The following is a 17,944-nucleotide window of genomic DNA, read 5'->3' as shown; positions in this document are numbered from 1 at the left end:
TTCTTCCCCAGCTTTTAGCCATAGCCAGCTCATATGACACAGGAGGAAGAGTTGTCAACAAGAGGAAGCAGCCTCAAGCTGTGCCAGGGGAGGTCCAGGCTGGATATGAGGAGGAGTTTCTTTCCTGAAAGGGAAAGAAGGGGTTGCCCAGGGAAGTGGTGGAGTCACCATCCCTGGAGGTGTTTAAAAGAAGATTGGATGTTGCACTTAGGGAAATGCTCTAGTGATTGGTAGGGCTGGGACAAAGACTGGACTTGATCTTAAAGGTCTCCTCCACCTGAAATGATTCTGTGATTCTTTGCTTTCTTGCTCAAATTTTAACCCGTGGGCAGGTTCCTCCTTGGATGGGGATGTTGGTGAGATGCCTAGCTTCACACCTCTTGAGATTGGAAATATCTGAAAGGGCAGGTCTTACAAGAGGAAAAGAACATAAAATTCCTTAATCCTTTCACCTACCTCTAGCTCCAAAGCCATGAGCTTCGGGGGGGCTGTTGGGACCTATTCCTGCAGCAGCAGCTGTGCTGAACCAGGCTTGCTCTCTCTTACCTTGGCCAGTCTTGCTTTTGGTAGCTTTATCTCTGTATTTATTGAGGGAGATAACCAAGGAACTGCTTCTGTCCCTTTTCCCAGCTCCACTGGGGGTTTTAGCAGCACAACTGTACCTTCTTTTGTGCTTCCCTCCTTGTAATCCCCATGTAACTTATCCCACCTGCACCTGTTATGTAGGGTCCAGGAGGGATGGGGTTGGAGGAGACAGCTGAAAAATGTTGGTCTAAGCTGAAAAGAGGCCAACTATCTTCAGGCAAGGCCCTCTGGACCTCATACTCACTGCACCTGAGCCAGTGTGAGTTCCACCTTACAACGCACATATTGCTGGCTTGCCCACCTGTGGATCAAGCCCCTGCAAGCCACCGGGACGTGAGCATGTGGGCAAGAGATGTTGAGAACCCAACAGTCTGCTAGAACGGAGAGCACTGTGCTCAAAAGAAGGTCAGCCAGCACTACCAGCACCATTGGTCCCCAGCCAGGCCCTGGAGAGATGAGTTCCCTTTTCCTTCTTGCCCTGCATTTTTGCAGGGTTGCATGAGATGACTATTGTTATATGACTAGGAAGATCAGTGTTCCCCCCTGCCAGACAATCCCCCTCAGCCGGCTGCTTTCTACCAGATAAACAGGGAAAATACATTATGTGTACAGGCAGACTATGCAGTGGAGCCTCTGGACAGTTTAGCTATGGCATATGCAAACTCCCCATGCTGGTGGGTGGCTGTGGGGATGAGTCAAGACATAGTCTCCTTTGTCCCTATAGCATTGGGGAGGGACACAAATCTTACCTAAGTGCAGTCCAGTGTGATCCCTTTCCCTTTGTTCCCTGAGCCCACCAGTAGCTGCATAGCTGAGGGCAGATGAGAGACAGCCAAGGGCTCCATGTGTACATGTTGCCCTGCACCAGGCTCTTCTGCCTTTGGCACACTTAGCCTTGAAGAAAACCAAGTGCTTCTGCAATTATGTGTCAGTCAATGCAGGCAGATTGTGTGTGGCTGTGCCCACAGGCCAGTGGCATTTTTTGCTGTTGCCCAAACATTTATTTTGCCTCATAAGACACATGCACTGTGTGCTGAGCTGCCAGTGAGTCTCAGGTCACCTCCACACCTACGTGGAAAAGCTGAGTGGCAGTGCTACCTTTTTTTTTTGTTAGGACAGCCTCTCAGACATCCCCTCGGCTGTGATGTGCTCGATGATTCACATAATCTGTGGCTGGCAGTAGCCAATTAACTGGTTTATGGAAGTGTGAGCCTGATTTCTGCTTCCCCAGGCTGCTCTGAAGAGCTGAACCCTGGCAGCGTGCTGCGACAGGAACCTTATTCTCCATTTCATGGGCTTTCCCCCGTATAAAACACTTTGAAGCAACCATACCCCAGGAGTTATCCTTTATCACTGCATCCAAAGGCCAGTTCTGCCCCTTGCGGGGTCCCATACCAGAAGGACATCAAGAACTCTGATGAGAGGCAGGAGGAGAAACCAGGGACTGGGGCAGCAACTCCCTGGCTGGGATTAGCTGCATTTCTTCCCTCACACAAATTCTTTGATTTTCCAATAACCTCTGCTAACAGTCAGTGTGATTTCTCAGTGGGAAGTGGGTTTGTGGTTCAGTATTTTCTTCACTTTCAGACAGAAAGTGAGGCAAAGCCAGACTTCAGAGGAGAACAAGGATGTTAGCTACCTCTCAAAAAAAGTAAATAAACTCTGCAGCAGCTTCACATGCAAGGAATTATTTCCAGAAGAGGTCTGAGTGTGAGCAATCTACCGATCTAGAGGTGACGCTCTTAAGGATGCAGAGCCCAACCAAACTTGCAATGCTCTGTCACGCAGCTGAGGGAGGTCAATAACACTGTCCCCCTGACCTATTTCACATCAGAAACGCTTCTCTTCTGGCAGCAACACGCTCTGCTAATGTCCTCGTGACCCTACAGTGAGAGATGCTTGGAGGGGTACACGTGTCTGCCTGCAATGGAGATGTTCCCACTCAGGGCTCCTGGAGGGTACATGTGTGGCTGGGGAACCTCTTCAAACACCTTATTTACCTCGGTTTTGTTTTGGGTTTTTTTTTTGCATATCTCTCAAAATACTCTTGTCTCCCTAGCTCCACAGATTGAGAAAATCATAGTTGATAAGAAGTCCATCTCCCAAGGAAAATTGCTAAGACAATTCAATGCTGCAGGTGGGGCCACCTGGAACACTTGTGCTGTAATTTTATACAAATTGAATATGTTAAAGTCATAGTTTTATACTTATGGAGCCCTTTAGGCCAAATGTGATGGTAGAAGGTACTTACTGAGGCTACTTTTTAAATGCGAATATCACTGAAATGGCACCCATGAGGGACAAAGCAGAGGGGAAAACTCTCCAGATCATGTTTCCTGACAACATATGAAGAGTTTTAGCACTGTGGGCAAGCAAAACACACAACAGTACTGTGGGTGAGGCTGACATGGCATCCCAGCACCTGGTAAAAAAAAAGAAAATGAAGAAAGTTGCCCAAGTTTAGGCTATGCAGCTCTTGTCTGTCCAGGGCTGATGACCCAGGGAAAATGTCTGATGGTACCGAAAAAAGGAACCATGAGTGCTCATGCAGGAGATGCATTAAAACAAGTGAAAAATTACAACAATGCTCCTTCTAATTTCATCTTTTTGACAAAACTGTCATTTCCTCCCACTGTCTCATTACAGATAACAACTTATTTAATAGGAACTGTCTCTGAGAGAGCTATTAGACCCCATTGACAAGAGTAATATGACCAGTGACCTCTGATGCACTGAGCTACAGGCATAGTTACATATTAGAAGATAGAGATGGTTTACAGCTCTAGTGATGTCTCCAGGGTTAATCATCTGTACCTGTGGAGGACTCAGAGTGGTCCAAAAGGAACTTCATCCTCCAGGTCATGCTCAGACATGGCCTCAGCCCCTCTTTATTGACACCAACACAGTTCCACTGTTTTCCTTCTTCATCAGAAAACCCAAGGACTCTAAAGAGCTTGAAGTGTTACAAAGGTTCCTGGTGTGTTTGCTGCTGCCACACCACCCCAGCAACAATCTTGGCTCGCTACTAACTCTCACGGTATCTACCGCTCTTATCTCAGCAGTGGCAGGGTGCTCGGCTTTCACGCATTGGATACCTTCCCTGTGTTTTTGTTACCTGGAGCACAGAGCCCTTCTGCTGCAGCCAGCACCCTGCACTTCTCCACACTGAGAAGGAACAAGTGACCAAGCAAAGTGGATATGTCAGAATTCAAGAGGTGATGGTCACCATGGTTAACACAAACAGAAGGGGATTTGAGCTGTGATATCTGGCCGTAGTCACTGAGTGTTAAAAATGGGACAACAGGTCTTAGAGCAACTGGGGAACCAATGACCAAATTGATGGGGCATAGAAGATGATATTAAACTTCCATGCTGAACTTTAGAGGAGCAGGGCTGACAAATGAAAACCCCTTCTGTTTGTTAAAACTCCAGGAGAGACAGAGGTACAAAAACTACTAAAATACTGAATCCACCCCAGAGGAGAGGTTCTATTACCACTGTGTGGCTGGACAGTGAAGGAGGCCAAGGGGAGAGATGTCCTGCCTGGCTGCAGACTACCAGGTAGAAGACCATCCCCAGGAGACACCTTCTCCTTCATCTTAGTCTTCTTCTGTAGTTGTTCTATTATAGGCTCAAAAGTTTTCCTTTTCTCCACATGCTATGGAAAACATCATGCTGTAACACTCAAGAGTCTTCTAATAGACGTAACAAGATGTCAGCCTTGCTAAAAACCAGGCTTTTATTCACTGATTGTCCCATCTTTAACAATTCTCCTCTTATGTTCCTCTTGTCCCACAAATGGGATCATGAGCTGTTTATTTCTGGCTCTTCCTTACAAACCTTGTTCTCAAACGAGCCTCTTGAAAGGACTAAATGGGAAAGCACCAGATGTACAACTTCCTCCAAGAGCTCCAACAGCCAGGGAATGACCGAGGGCTGGCACAGGTTTCTGCCTTTCTTCTCACCGAGCCTGAAACCACACAGTGCTTCATGCCTGGGCATTTCTGAGATCTCTGCAGAGCAAAAACACCACATTGCTGCTTTCATCCAGCAACACTGCTGAATGCTCCTGAAGCGATGACAGCTGAAACCCATCTTCCTTTCACTCCTCTAATTTCGAGCAAGGCTGGAAAATTATAAGCCACAGCCAGTTTTACAGTATAAAACCAATTATGGAAAGCAGAGAGGGTGCAGTGCTGTTTACACTCCATGTGCACTCAGACACTAACTCCTTCAAAGATAGCATCTCCTTTTCCCAACTCATATTGTACTAGAGAAGAATTTCTCTGTCTTTGCAGACCTCCCAGCTGCTAGCTGGGGCTTACTTAATAGAGCAACCAGCACTTTCCAGAAAGTGAAGTGGCATTGCCCCCTATGCAATGACCTCAATTTCTGTTGAGCTGCTTCTAAATCAGAAGTCCAACCCCCAAAAATTATGACACAAACCTGAAGACAATAACTTTAAATATGTGACATACAGCACACTCTACTGTAATCCCCTTACCTCCAACCTTCCCCCTATCTCATGAGCCCATGTGTTAAAACCACTCCTGTGGGTGTCATTCATTTTAGATCCAAGATCAACGTGATCCAGGCCTAGTGCTCAGGGCAGCACCACTGCCCCAAGGGCAGAGTTTGGCCAATTGCTCAGTACCTGGGCTCTAGTTGTTTTTTCCAGGCACATTGTGTGCACAGACCAAGAGCAGGGATGGAGCTGTTTGGCTGGTGATTCATTCAGCATCGTGGACTCCCTCTCAGTGAGTGCTGGATGTGAACCATCCTGAACATGTCTGGGCACAGGCTCTTCTGAGAATCCTAGCAGGTATGGCTGGAGGCTTCTCACTCAACCTCAGTGGGAGGATTTTTCTACAGCAACTACAGCCAAGCATTAGGCTGGTTGGATTAACCCTTACTTACTTCCTGAAGCTGATTTAATTGAAAATGAGCATATTATTCTCACCTATAATTTCTTCTGTGGTGGGATGACAGTGATAGATCAATGAAAGTGTCCTCATTGTTCACCCTGGATCTTTTTTTGCTGGATGAAGGATTAAAATATTGAACCCCTCCTCTACCAGTCTTTTCCATGGTGGCGGGGTAAAACATTTCCTAATTTTCATCAGGTTATGTGAGGTTTAATCCCAAAGGATACAGTCTTGCAGCAGATTAAGTCACAGTCTCATAAATCAATCTGGAAATTTGCCCTGCTTCATCTCAAATTTCCATAGCTCTGCTTCTCCAAGGACTCCAACTGCCTGTTCCTTCCCTGCCCCCCACCTCTGAGGTGTTCATACCAATCAGATGCACTTGTACATACATTGAAAAAAACCCAAATAAAACCCCAAAAGTTTGTATTTACAAGTTGAGTCTTGTACTGTTGGGATTAGACTCTAATTAGGTCAGTCATGTTCCCCTGGCAGGGTAAGAATGATAGTACTGGAAAACAGACAGTTTATAGAGACCTAAAAGTAACTCATCCTGCTGTTTGGTAAGAAAGACGTGTTTTCTTCACCCTGTGCTGGGGACATTTGCGGTTGAAGCCACTTGGGCACACTGATATCAGGCACACAAACTGTGGCTTGTTCCACAGGCCAATCTGGCCTGTGCCTCAATTTCCTCTTGCCAAAGGAGAAACTCATTAATCCTTCCCAATTTGATTGGGCTGTGGTGAGGTCATCTGCGTTTGTAAGGCATTTTATCATTCTTGGCATGAGGCCCCAGGCTATATTACACATGTTTTGTTTCAGAGTTGCCTTTTAGCCTTATCTGTACCGTCTGTTTAGTGCACCCTTGTGCACATATTTACATGAACTCAGATTATCAAGGCTCAGGGCGAAGAACAGGCCCACGCCTTTGCCACTGTGTGTACTCTTGCTTTTTTAAGGGTGCCTACCCAAACCAGATCAGCAGGAATGATGCACCAAATCCTCCCGAGAAGTTGCGCAAATGCAGGGAAGGACCTTTGAATGAATTACAGGCATTGGTTGCTTCATCCTCTGAGGTACTGTGGTGTCTGTCAGGCACCGATAGTTTGCAGTTTGCTTGTTTCTCCATATATAGGTGTAGAATCCTGCAAATGACTTCACCAGTTTCAGTCCTGCTGAGAAATTTGTCTTGTAAAACCTGGCAGCATGACTTCACACGTCAGAATCATCTGACTTTGGATTATCCTAACTCATTAAGGAACAGTGATGAACATGCCGATTGCCTACTTAATGAAGGTCTCTACCAGCCTGAGAAGTTGTCTTGGCTTAGAGGAACGTGCCCTGCATTTCTAAAGAAACAAGACAGGAAAGCAAAAAGACTCCTGTTCTTGGGGCACAGTGAAAATGAACAAAATCCCCATAAAAACATGTGTTCAGATAAAGTTCCTTTTGATTTTTGTGGGAAATGTAGGTTTGAAATAAAAATAATTGGCAAAGCAAGAGAAGAGAAAAAAACCAAACCAAAACAAAAACAGAACCAAGAGATGAGCTTTAAAAAAAAGAAAAAGGAGCAAGGAGAAAAAGAAATAACCCTGAAGCAAAAATGCAGAGGGAAGAAGAGGAAATAAATGAGACAAATAGCAGAAAAAAGGTCGGTAATAAAAGCCCAGATTACTGAATTCAGCCAAGCCATTGCTTGTGCTGTTCAGGGCAGAGGGGGATGCCAATCTTTTTTATCTGGTGTTGTTTGGGCTACAAATGCCATGGCAGATTTCCCATCCACTCCCGTGTTTATGTCTGTGCTCCACTCCCAACTATAAAAACGTGTGTGGAGGAAACATGTCCCTAAATGGGTAGGGTCTGGAAGTGGGAGCATGACACACTTCAGAGCTGAGTGACCTCAAAAAAGCACTTCTGTGTCTCAGGACAATTTTGCAGAATAACATCTCGTTCATGAAATGCTACGGCGTGAGGATTTTCATCTTCAAAATAGGTGCATTGATACCTCTGGGATACTACAAGCTCCCAGCTGCAGAGGGCTGCCTGTATTTATACAACATTGCATTATTTATAATATCCCTTTCAGGAGCAGGAGAATACAAGTTCTTTCCTTAGCAGTTTGACTTTATTGCCTCCCCCTCCTCCTTGGAAAACATTGATTTCTCGCCCTCATTTCTCCCACCAAAGCTGTAGCTGACCTGACTCTGTTTAGTTTATATTTGTAGGCCTGATGCTCAGTTGGTAAAAAAGCACTAACAATCACCCTGGAATAACAGAGCCGCCCTGATTTCCACCAGCTGGGATCTGGCCTGACCTCCCCAACATCAGCACATTTGTGGGAACTGATTAACAGCTGCTACAATGCTGCAGAGGAGGACAAATATTATTTGTGAAGGGCTGAAAGTGTACAAAATGGTGGCCCCATGGCTTTCCATTTCTGAACGGGCTTAAGACTCACCAGTATTAAGGATCTGAAGGAAGTTTATCACCACAAAACCCCAAAATATTTAAGGCTAATCAAATTTTGAGTGGGCAATATTTAAGAGTGTCATTTTAGCTAAACAGCAGTGGAGGATTATAAGATTTTACAGTCCAGAACTAACAGCAAAGAATTTTAACCTATGTTATATTTTCACTGTCCTGAGCTGTTAACTTGTTGACATACTCACAAAGCACCCAGAAACTCAAGCCAAAAATAACAGAATAGTCTGGAAAATTTCCCCTTCCCAAAATGAACGTACCAAGGACACACGTTTCAAAAAGGGTTTCTTTTAATTAGAAGCAAGTTTGCAAAAGAAGAAGTAACTTTCTCATATAAAATAGTGGAGTGGTGAAGGTGAGGCTAACAAGAGGTGTGAGACAAAAATCCAGGGCAAATTCCCAAGGAGACATCGAATTAAAAGCAATGATCCAATAACCGTAGTACACGGAAGGGTAACTCAAACACACAGCTGTGGAAGGTGGTCCTACCCCTAAACCGATGGCAGATACCAAATCAGAGAATGGACTTCATCCAAAGTGTGGCAAAGTGACCAGCTACAAACTCACCATAATACAACATCCTTACATTTTTCTGCTACCCAAGAGTTCCCATTGCACTGTTACAGATCCCAGGAGCTTAAGGACGTCAAGGGAGCAGAGTATTGGTGGCACCTCCCAGGTGCCCCATCTGCAGAACACCATCATGTCATGTTAGAAGAAAGGTTTCATTCCCAGATCTAAAGAAGTGGACATAAATGGGAAAACACTACGATATAGCCATCGATTCAAGCCCCAAGGAAGTGCACAGTGATCAAACAACATCAAAGTAATGAATTTCCTGCCAAGTCTTGAGGCTCCAGGGCTGTTTAAAACGGTCAGGTAGCAGCTTTGAGAAGATGAAATTCTGATTCAGAGCCTGAATCTCACATCAGGATGGTATTTCACCCCTTGTTCAAACATTTCTCACCTGTCCCATGTGTCATCTGTGTGCTTATTGGTTGTGGCTGGCTACTACTGGGAGTGGCAAACTTTACACCTTCACAAAGTGCAAGCCAGCTTTATTTACCTGGAAGGGCTAGGGGTGGAGGTGTGGTGGATAAGAAATGGAATACAAAATTACAAAGAACTGAAGATTTGACTTGTCAGATGGAGCTAAGGCCCATGCCCAGCCCAAAATGTTCAGTCTTGGGGTGAACAAGGGTGCGCTCAAGGGTGGCCTTCCATAAGGAGGTGTCAATGGATACTGTACAACCACATCCTCATGCACGTGGCTTCGTGTAAACACCACAGCAATGTACAATTTGGTAATTTATGGTTGGGCTTGATGATCTTAAGGGTCTTTTCCAATCTAAATGATTCTATATCTCTCCCCACTTGACTTCTGGTAATGCCATGATCATGTATGGACTCCACATATGCTGGCAAATACTTATAAAAACAACCTAAAAAATGTGAACTAGCAGGAACTCCAGTTATATGAATGTCTGCAGTACAACCTGCCCATCTAGACTCTTCTGTGATGGCTTTTCCTCTCCAAATATAACCCCTCATTGCACGTGCCCTTCTGATTTCTAATGATAAAAGAGATCACTAAAGATAGGAGGTCTTGAGATCATACTCAAGTCTTACATGTCACAGATTTCTAGAACTTCAAGATTTCTAATGTTCCTGAAAAAGGTACATTTCTTGGGGTCTGGGGGTTTTTTGGTGTGTGATTTTGAGCTTTGTGCTGTTTTGTTTTGTTTTTCAGTTTAACAATAAATTCCTTGTTAAGGATTTAAGGATTTTTCTTAAACAAGTTGCTCTGCTTATCTGGAAACAGAAAGTGGGAGAAGACATCAGTGCTCTGTATGTATAAACAGCTCACTCTCCTAACTTTTTAGAGAGCAGATTGGATAATCTTTGGACAACCCAATGGATTTCTTGAGGGAAGCAATGACAAGGATAAATGTATCCTCATGTCAAGACAGACTTGGATATTTATTCTAAACAATTGCTACAATGGCTTCTGGCAGATACCTGGGTATAAGCAGGAAAAATGACATGTTGGCCAATCTGCAAAGCATCATTAGCTTTAACCTTCAAAAAAAAGAGGAAAAAAAAGAATTCTTTTGGGTAATGGATGATTTTCTTTTTCTGTATGGTTTTTTTTTTTATCTTCTCTTTAGTAATGCCACCTGCTTCCAAAAGTGGGATCACTGGCCACAGTGTGATTCCTTTAGCAAGTGCTGATGAAACCCTTTGCTCTGTGCTCTCCCTACCCATCCCAAGAAGGGTTTTCACACGGTTAACTCCTAGATTGGGGAAAAAGAGACTATCACTGATGAAAGCAAAACAGTGCCCCCTCCTGTTCCCTCTCACCTGAATAGCAGCACTCGTCATGCAGCAATATTGCATTAAAAGATGGGAATGGCAAATATTCCATCCAAGGGTGTGGTCTATGGTGGGGGGATACATCATGCATGATATGGATTTTTGGGGAGAAAATGCTCTAAGTAGAGTGGGCTGGAAGAGTACAGATGCACTTGTGCAAATGATGTATTATAAGGACAAGCTGAAGTTCAGTGTCATTCGGAGTGCTGGGAGCATTGCTGGTGGTTGTGGGTAGTGTTGTGTCAGCCCTGGGAGGGGAGTGAAGACCTGGACACTTTTTTCCTGCAGGAAATTGGATATGTCCATGGCTATTACATGAAAAATGAGCTTCTATTAAACTGTTCCCTGAAATGTCTCCCTTGGTCATTTCGTGATGCTGTTTTTGTGTTTTACTAACAGCCACCAAGAGACCTGAGAAACATGGGAAAGCAAATAAATACAAATAAAGTATCCTAAGAAGGCATTTTAAATATAAGCCTCCATTTTTTCAAGACTGTTCTAAACAAGAAGATGGAACAGAAGTGGATTTGATAGGTGAAGTTATTGTAACAGGACAACTAATGTTTAAAAGTCATATTACAAGGCTGCGATTCCCAAAGAGTACAGCTATGAAAGAGAGTTTTCTTGCTAACTGATGGAGTGTTTCCTTCCAGATAGAACAATTTACCTGATATCTGAGGTAAATAAAATCTACCCATTAATCCTATTTACAAGAACAACATACTAACAAAGAAGGCACAGGCATCATATATGTAGCTATACAAGATGCTGGGCAGCAGAACACACACCCTGTGCTCATCTTTGGGGTGATAAGGGCAGGACACTTCTATGCTCTGCAATTGCCTATGTAAAATAAACCCACATGTTAGAAAAGCCAACTCCTAAACAAAACAAAACCAAACCAAGAACAAGAATAGTGTGGACAGCAATGGAACAGAAATGCCTTTGCTCAGATCAACAGGTCCTAAAGGAATCACATCTAACCTGTTATTTCAGCAGAAGTCAGAGGAAAAAGGCAATACAGCCAACTCAGCAGGTCCTCAGCAAGATCAGGCTTTTTTGTTGCAGATGATTCTGAGAAAAAAAAAAAGGAATAGTCTCTTCTCTTTGCTTTCTATCGATTGTGCTGCTCCCCATGTTGTCCTTCAGGGGAGTAGGGGCCACAAAGCCCATTTGCTTTTATTCCCCATGGTTTCCTTGCTTTTTTTGGTCAGTGTGGTATCAGATCAGCCCCTGGGAGTCACTGCACCTTACACCAATTTAGATCTGGTATCAGGAGATACGGAGCTACTGACACTATGCTTTCCTTTGTAGTAAACTCTTCAGTGTTCAATCTGCTTTATACTAATCTATATTCCTAAGTCCTCAGTGGTCCTTGGAAGGCTCCTCCTGTAGCACTACCTCTCATACCTGTTGGATAAATGCTATTGCAATTCCTACAGCAATTGCATTACTATGTCACATGTATGTAAACTGAGGTTTTAAAAATCTGTAGTTTGATGCAAGAAATAACAAAGGAGAAAGAAAACAAATCTGAAAGTTAAGTAGATAATTTTGTCTAAGAAACAAAAAAACTCAAGACTGCAAACAAATGCTGTCGGTTCAGTAATTAAAGCAAAGTCCATATGGCTTAAGAGAACAGTCAAAGTGCACAGAAGGCAGTGGGTTTTTTGTTTGCTTTGCATTCCTCTTCTCAGTCAGCTCCACGTCACCCTCTTTGGAACCCCTTCTCCATCCCACATACATCCTATCCAGGTGCAGAGAGCGGGAAGGCGTACAGGGTTTTGGCTCAAGCCTGTGTCTTTGCATATCCCTTGCCATCTAATGAGCTGTGGATCATTATCCCAAACTCAAAAGCCCTTAAACACACCCACTGGAGTTTTTGGTTTTGAACATTTTCTTTCTGCAGCCTTTGGAGAGGAACAGCAATCCAGTGCCAAAGCTACCCAGAATCTGTATACACCAAGAGCAGCAGTGCTCAGAGGCAGTGCCAAAGAGTAAAAGCAGCTCTGAGATCATTTGGTGCATCCAAGGGGCACTGAAAGGCAACTGCTGAGCTGAGCTTGCCCTTGGACCTCAGCTGTTCAACTGAGGTGCCACCAGGCTGCTTCTAGCCAACCCCCATGGATAGGAACAGGCAGACACTATAATCAACACCAGCTTGACTTCAACAGACTGCCTTGAAGGTGTCCGCCCAGTGCCATAGCTGTCCTGCATCCCTCCAGAGAGGACAGGGACAGTTTGCAACAGGAACAGTGCCCACACCATGCCCCAATAGGATGTTTAGCAAGAGGCAGTATACCAGTTTCTCTGGCTAACCTACGCTCACCTGGGAGGAAATGCCAGACCTCAGAGTGGCAAAGACTTGTCTGCTTTCAAATTCACTTTTCAAACTCTTGCAGCAAAAAGCCTGGTTATCCAGGACTGCTTCTAGCTCCAAGGGCTGGACTTGGATTCTTTAAACTCCTGACAAGTTCCTTGTGAGTAAACAACTCACTGCTAAATATGACAGATAAAGGAAAGGAAAGGAGAAAACAAAAAGGGAGCTGTACAAAAGGATGAAAAACAAACTAAAAATCCCCTCTCTTCTTTCCAAAGGCTGTAGCTTCAAGTGCACAAAGCAGAATGTAAACGTGCACAAGGTAAATCATGACCCTGTAAATGCTTGAAAAACCTAGTCAGCTTTATTTGGAGACATTTCTTGCTTCTCCATGATATGAAGCTGAAGAATCAATAAAAGGCACCTGTGGACACCAAAAGTCACCCAGTTTGTGTGACATGTCTTTGTACTAAAAAAAATGAAAATCAAACGAATCCAGCTACCATGCACTTTTTTACAGGCCAGTAAGCAGCACTGCAGAGTCTGGCTGACAAGGGATGCTCAGCTGCTATCGACAGGGCAGGATAATGTTGATGATCAAAACCCTCATCAATTAGTAGACTCTGAAGCTTGTCACAGCAATCTTAATGGAAGAATTGCTCTGCTTGCTGGGTTGTATTCTTTGACTTAAAATGACCAATTCAAATGGCACATGTAGTCCATGAGCGAGGATCAGAGCCACACCAAAAGTAAACTGACCTTGCATCTGAATTTTTCCCACTTGCTTCCCCCACTGCTGCATACGGTGCTCTTTTGAGCCATCTCCTCATCCAAAGGCCCTGGAGTTGGAATATTTAAAGAATGCAGCGTGTCCCATTTGAACAAGAATGACAAACAAGTCAGTGATTCAGTATAAATGCACCAGTAGTGAACCTACAGCAGATACAGTGACACTTCTGAACTTGAGTTCATCACCCAGTGTTCCTAAAGTAGGGAGCAGCAATGAGGAGAGAGGAGGTGTGTCTGCTTGTCACATAAAATTTTTTCCCTTTTCTATATTTTCCTTTTTGACCTTGATGACAGGGGGGATAAAAAAAAAGAAAAAAAGAGTAGAGAAAAAGAAAGAAAAAGGAGTCTGGGAGGTTTTATGTTTTCTCTTCAAATCACATCACGAAGTCACTCATTGCACCCAGGGAATTCACCTTCTTGTTTGGGAACAGAAGGACAGAAGGACAGGAGAGAAAGAAGGAGAGAAGAGAAAGAAAGAGGGAAGAGAAGGGTGTGGGAGCTGCTTCCTGAAGCAGTGTTACAAAAAGCAGTTAAAAAACCCCTACTATTCACAAGTGGTTAAAATCATCACTTTGCAGAATTCCTTTTTTTTCTTTTTTCTTTTTTTAAACAAAGGTTCAGCTAGTTCAGCTCCAGATTTTTAGAGTTGATTGTCTTCAGAAAAAGAAAAACCCCAACCAAACCAAACCAAACCAAAGCAAACCAGCCTCATCCACGTTGCCATCTGTTTCTACCCTGATAGAGAAGCTACCCACAGGTCCACCGCACCGGTCACGCACACACAGTCACTGCTGTGGGTCCCTCTGGCAGTTGGGCCGCCTCCTCCAGCCCCATCTCAGACAAAGGAGGAGAACCCTGTCACTGGAGTCCGGGAGCCGGGTGCAGGCTGTCCCGTTGGGGTGTACACCCCTCCTGAGCTCTGTGTTGTGATGACAGTCTGGAAATAGGGTTCTGTCTCACTGGCGGCGCATTCCTCGTATCTGTAGGATGTTGGGTGCTTCACACCTTTCTGCTGCCGCTTCCACGAGTTGTAGTATGTGGGGTCACTCATGTAATGGTTCACAAAGGAGTGCTTTGGCAACTCATCTTCATAATCTGAGTCGGTGGCCTAGAGCATCAGGGGAAAAAAAGAACAAATTAGAAAAATCAGCCACTAGCAGCTATGCTTTAGCTCAATTCCACTCTAAAAGAAATTAGAGACAAGTTTAACTTCACTAGCTGACAAAAGCTGTAATTTTAGGGTAGGATGGTTTGTAGTCCAGAGTGTAATACACACTGGATTGCAGAGAACCATTGTGCTCTGGTTTAGCCAGGCTTTACTGCTGAAGGGAGAGTCCCCCGATGAACGCTGGTGATGAGAGATGCAGAGAGATCCCTGTTAAATCACTGCAGTAGGATGCTGTGGGAGCTCAGAGCTCCTATTCTGATACAAGATGCAGGGAAGCGTGTAGACATCACAGAGGAACCAACAGCTTTCCATCATATAATCAACAAGACTGCAATTACAACTGCAAGTGAGAATACGCCTTCTTGTAGTGCAAGGACAGAAAGAATGTCTTCCCTGCAAACACACTGAAGCTAGCCAGATGTGCTGTTTGTGGTGGTCAGAGCAGGCCACCTGCATGCTGCTCTGGATTGAGCTTGCAAATCCTGTTAAGCACTGAAAATTAGTCTGTCACTGAAAGGGAAGAAATAAAAATGATGGGTTTTTTTTCAGGTGAACAACTCCATCTGTATGTTCCAGCTGATTCTTTGTGATACAACGAGGCACACAGAAGAAAGAGAATGCCAAATCTGGAGAACTGTCAGACAGGAGAGATTCCCTTCTTGGGATGGCTCAGGCACATCCCCATGTTCAGAGCCGATCTTACCCCTGAAACATTTATGCATGGTGACTGGATAGCTTGAAAGCTCATACCGATATCGAGCAGGAGCTCTATGGAGCTGTATTCAGATAAGCTTTGTACATCTGCCTGTCCTCTGAAGTATTGCTGTGATACAGCTGGAGGAATCACGGAGGGCTTGGACATCTCTGCGTATAGAGACCAGGGCAAAGCCTTGGCCAATGGTATCCAAGAGCACATTTTCCTTCTCTTCCCACCAGTAACCATCACGACCCATGCAGCACACAAATGTTTACACAGTCATTTCCAGATCTCATGCCTTTTCTCAAAGTCTCTGGTATGAGTGCGCAAAAGCTTTTATTTCTTTTTCCCCTCCCTGATAATCTGCATAGCTGATTCTAAAGGCAATTAAATATCAAAGCAGAATCTGCCTAAGACATACAAGAGAGATGGGTAAGTGCAGCTTGTAACTGTTAGTTGCTGCAATTAGTTTCAAAAGGTTGGTATTGTTCTGATCTGTGACACCACACAGCACACACACATCCTTCTTGATCCTGCCTGCCACATAACCAGTCTCTCCTCCTCTAAAGCTCCTTTTTAATGGTCTCTGAAGAACAATCCTCAAATGCCTTGCGAGCCATCGTTTGAAAAGGGCACTGCATCCATCATCACACTTCTTTGCTTAGATGGCTGCTTCTATACTATTTTGTGCCCATTTTCCAGCACAGAGGGCGATGGACAAAGTGAAAATTTTTTCCCTAGTTTTCCAAAAGTCTGAGTAAAGCAGCTCTTTACAGCTTTGCCCAATTTCCCTTCCACTATTACCCATGCTTTGACTCTTTCAGAGTTGTGTACTGTTTGCTTATTTTAAGAATGCAAAGCTTCAGGTGCCTTGACACGTAATTAATATTACAACAAAACCCTACCAGCATTTAATAATTGTTCCAGAAGGAATTCAGAAAGACTGTCTCCTAGAAAAACACTCCTTTGCACCAGCTGCCAGCCTCGGGAAGCCAACACCCGGCTCCCTCCAAAGACCTTCCTGAACAGGTGTTTTTTGCAACATGCCTGGAATATCCCCAGATTTGGACCACTTCACAGCCAGTGGGTGCAGAGAGCAGCTTCAGAGTCTTGGCACCACTGCAGGGAACATCCTGCCAGCACTGCCCTGGGTATTTTTGTAAGGGGCTCCAACAAGAGTGCCTCTGATGACTGCAGATGTGGCAGCATGGCAGAGTGTGGCAGAGCATAGCAGCAGGCAGCAATAGCTTGGGCAGGCTGGTCCTGAGCTGTGGACACAATCAGCTTTACCTGCAGACCAAAAGACCCCTCAACCCTGGTTTTCTTTGTTCTTATCAAGAATTTGCAGCAGTCTACATCTCCAAATGTCATGTTGCAGCTCCATAGTCTAATAATTAAGTAAAAAAAAGTGCCTGGGAAGCTGAGGGATGACATGGGCATCTGGAATAAAAGTCTACATCCTGAGCAGAGGCAGGTGGTTATGGATCACTCACCAAAAGCTATCAGGGATGTGTTCCTTCCATCAAAGATACTCTGCTACCACTGCTCTTGCTGTGTCTTCTGACTCCTTCCCCAATCCAACATCACTCTTACTAATTCACACAAACTCAGCCACCCCCTTAAAGAAACCCTCCCTTCAGCCACTGCTGAAAAGGGCTGAGGTATTGTAAGCATAAAGAAAAAAAACCACAACCCACAACGTTCTAGTAGTTCCTTACTTGTCTTTCTGATGTCCCCACAGATATATATAAACATAAAGACAACTAAAAGGCTGGAAGCTCTAAGAAGAAATGCTGAGAAGAATCTGCAAGCAGAAGACTGACACATGACTTGATAAGTATAATAATGCTGATACAGCCACTTGATTTCTGTCTATCACTAGCAGAAAAATACTCACCCACAAACCTGATACCATTTCTGTACCTGATCCAAGTTCTTTTGAGATTAGCACAAGTCAACATAATAAAGAGGGAATGCTTTTAGATAGGCTGTTGCCTTTTGAAATACAGCATCACTTGGATGTGCCATGAAGAGAAAGAGAGAATTTAAAACAATAACACCTGCTGATTATCTCTCCACTAGTTAGTCCATTATACCAAGTGAAAGAGAACACTAATTTGGTGTAAAAAAGGCCAGTGCCTTTCAGAAGCAGCTTTCATGAAACATATATAACTGCACTAAGTTCAGCCTTTCACTGTCATTAGCAGTGAGGCTGGAAAGGATAACCTACTTGTCAGTGCCAATGCAACATTTTCTTTGTGTTTCCTTTGTAACAGGCAGGAACTGACTATTCCATCCATGTTTCTAAAGTATCTTCTAAGGTCTGGTCCAAACAAAGTACCAATAACCACCCTTACCAGCAAGGAATTCTTTAAATTGTCATGCACACCTCTCTCTGCACTGACAAAAATCAAGGAGTAGCAAGATAAATCTATTTTGCATGACAATACAGACAGCTTATACCAGAGGATTACTTTTTAGTGTTTTTTAAAGTATTGAGTAAATAGAAATGCTGCAGGGCTTTTTGCTTTGTTTTCGGTTTTCTCCCTTTCCTGCCACTGTGGCTTTGTTACCTTGGAAACCTCCATAGGCTGGGGTGTGATTGG

The 17,944-nt window shown here is 44.1% G+C and overlaps 1 protein-coding gene across 2 annotated transcripts in view; it reads right to left on the bottom strand.

Moving 5' to 3' along the window:
* Positions 1-8,263: 8,263 nt before the first annotated feature.
* Positions 8,264-17,944, bottom strand: part of SDK1 (sidekick cell adhesion molecule 1) — a 417,596-nt gene continuing 407,915 nt past the window's right edge. For both annotated transcript variants that reach the window (XM_061992261.1, XM_061992262.1), the window contains exon 45: positions 8,264-14,581. In XM_061992261.1, coding sequence (XP_061848245.1) covers positions 14,309-14,581 — 273 coding nt within the window. In that variant the 3' untranslated portion in view covers positions 8,264-14,308. The remainder of the gene's footprint in view (positions 14,582-17,944) is intronic.

Source organism: Colius striatus, chromosome 3, assembly GCF_028858725.1.
Source record: "Colius striatus isolate bColStr4 chromosome 3, bColStr4.1.hap1, whole genome shotgun sequence".
NCBI lineage: Eukaryota > Metazoa > Chordata > Aves > Coliiformes > Coliidae > Colius > Colius striatus.
Note: the sequence above shows the minus strand (reverse complement) of the source record. Positions and strands in the feature narration are given on the sequence as shown.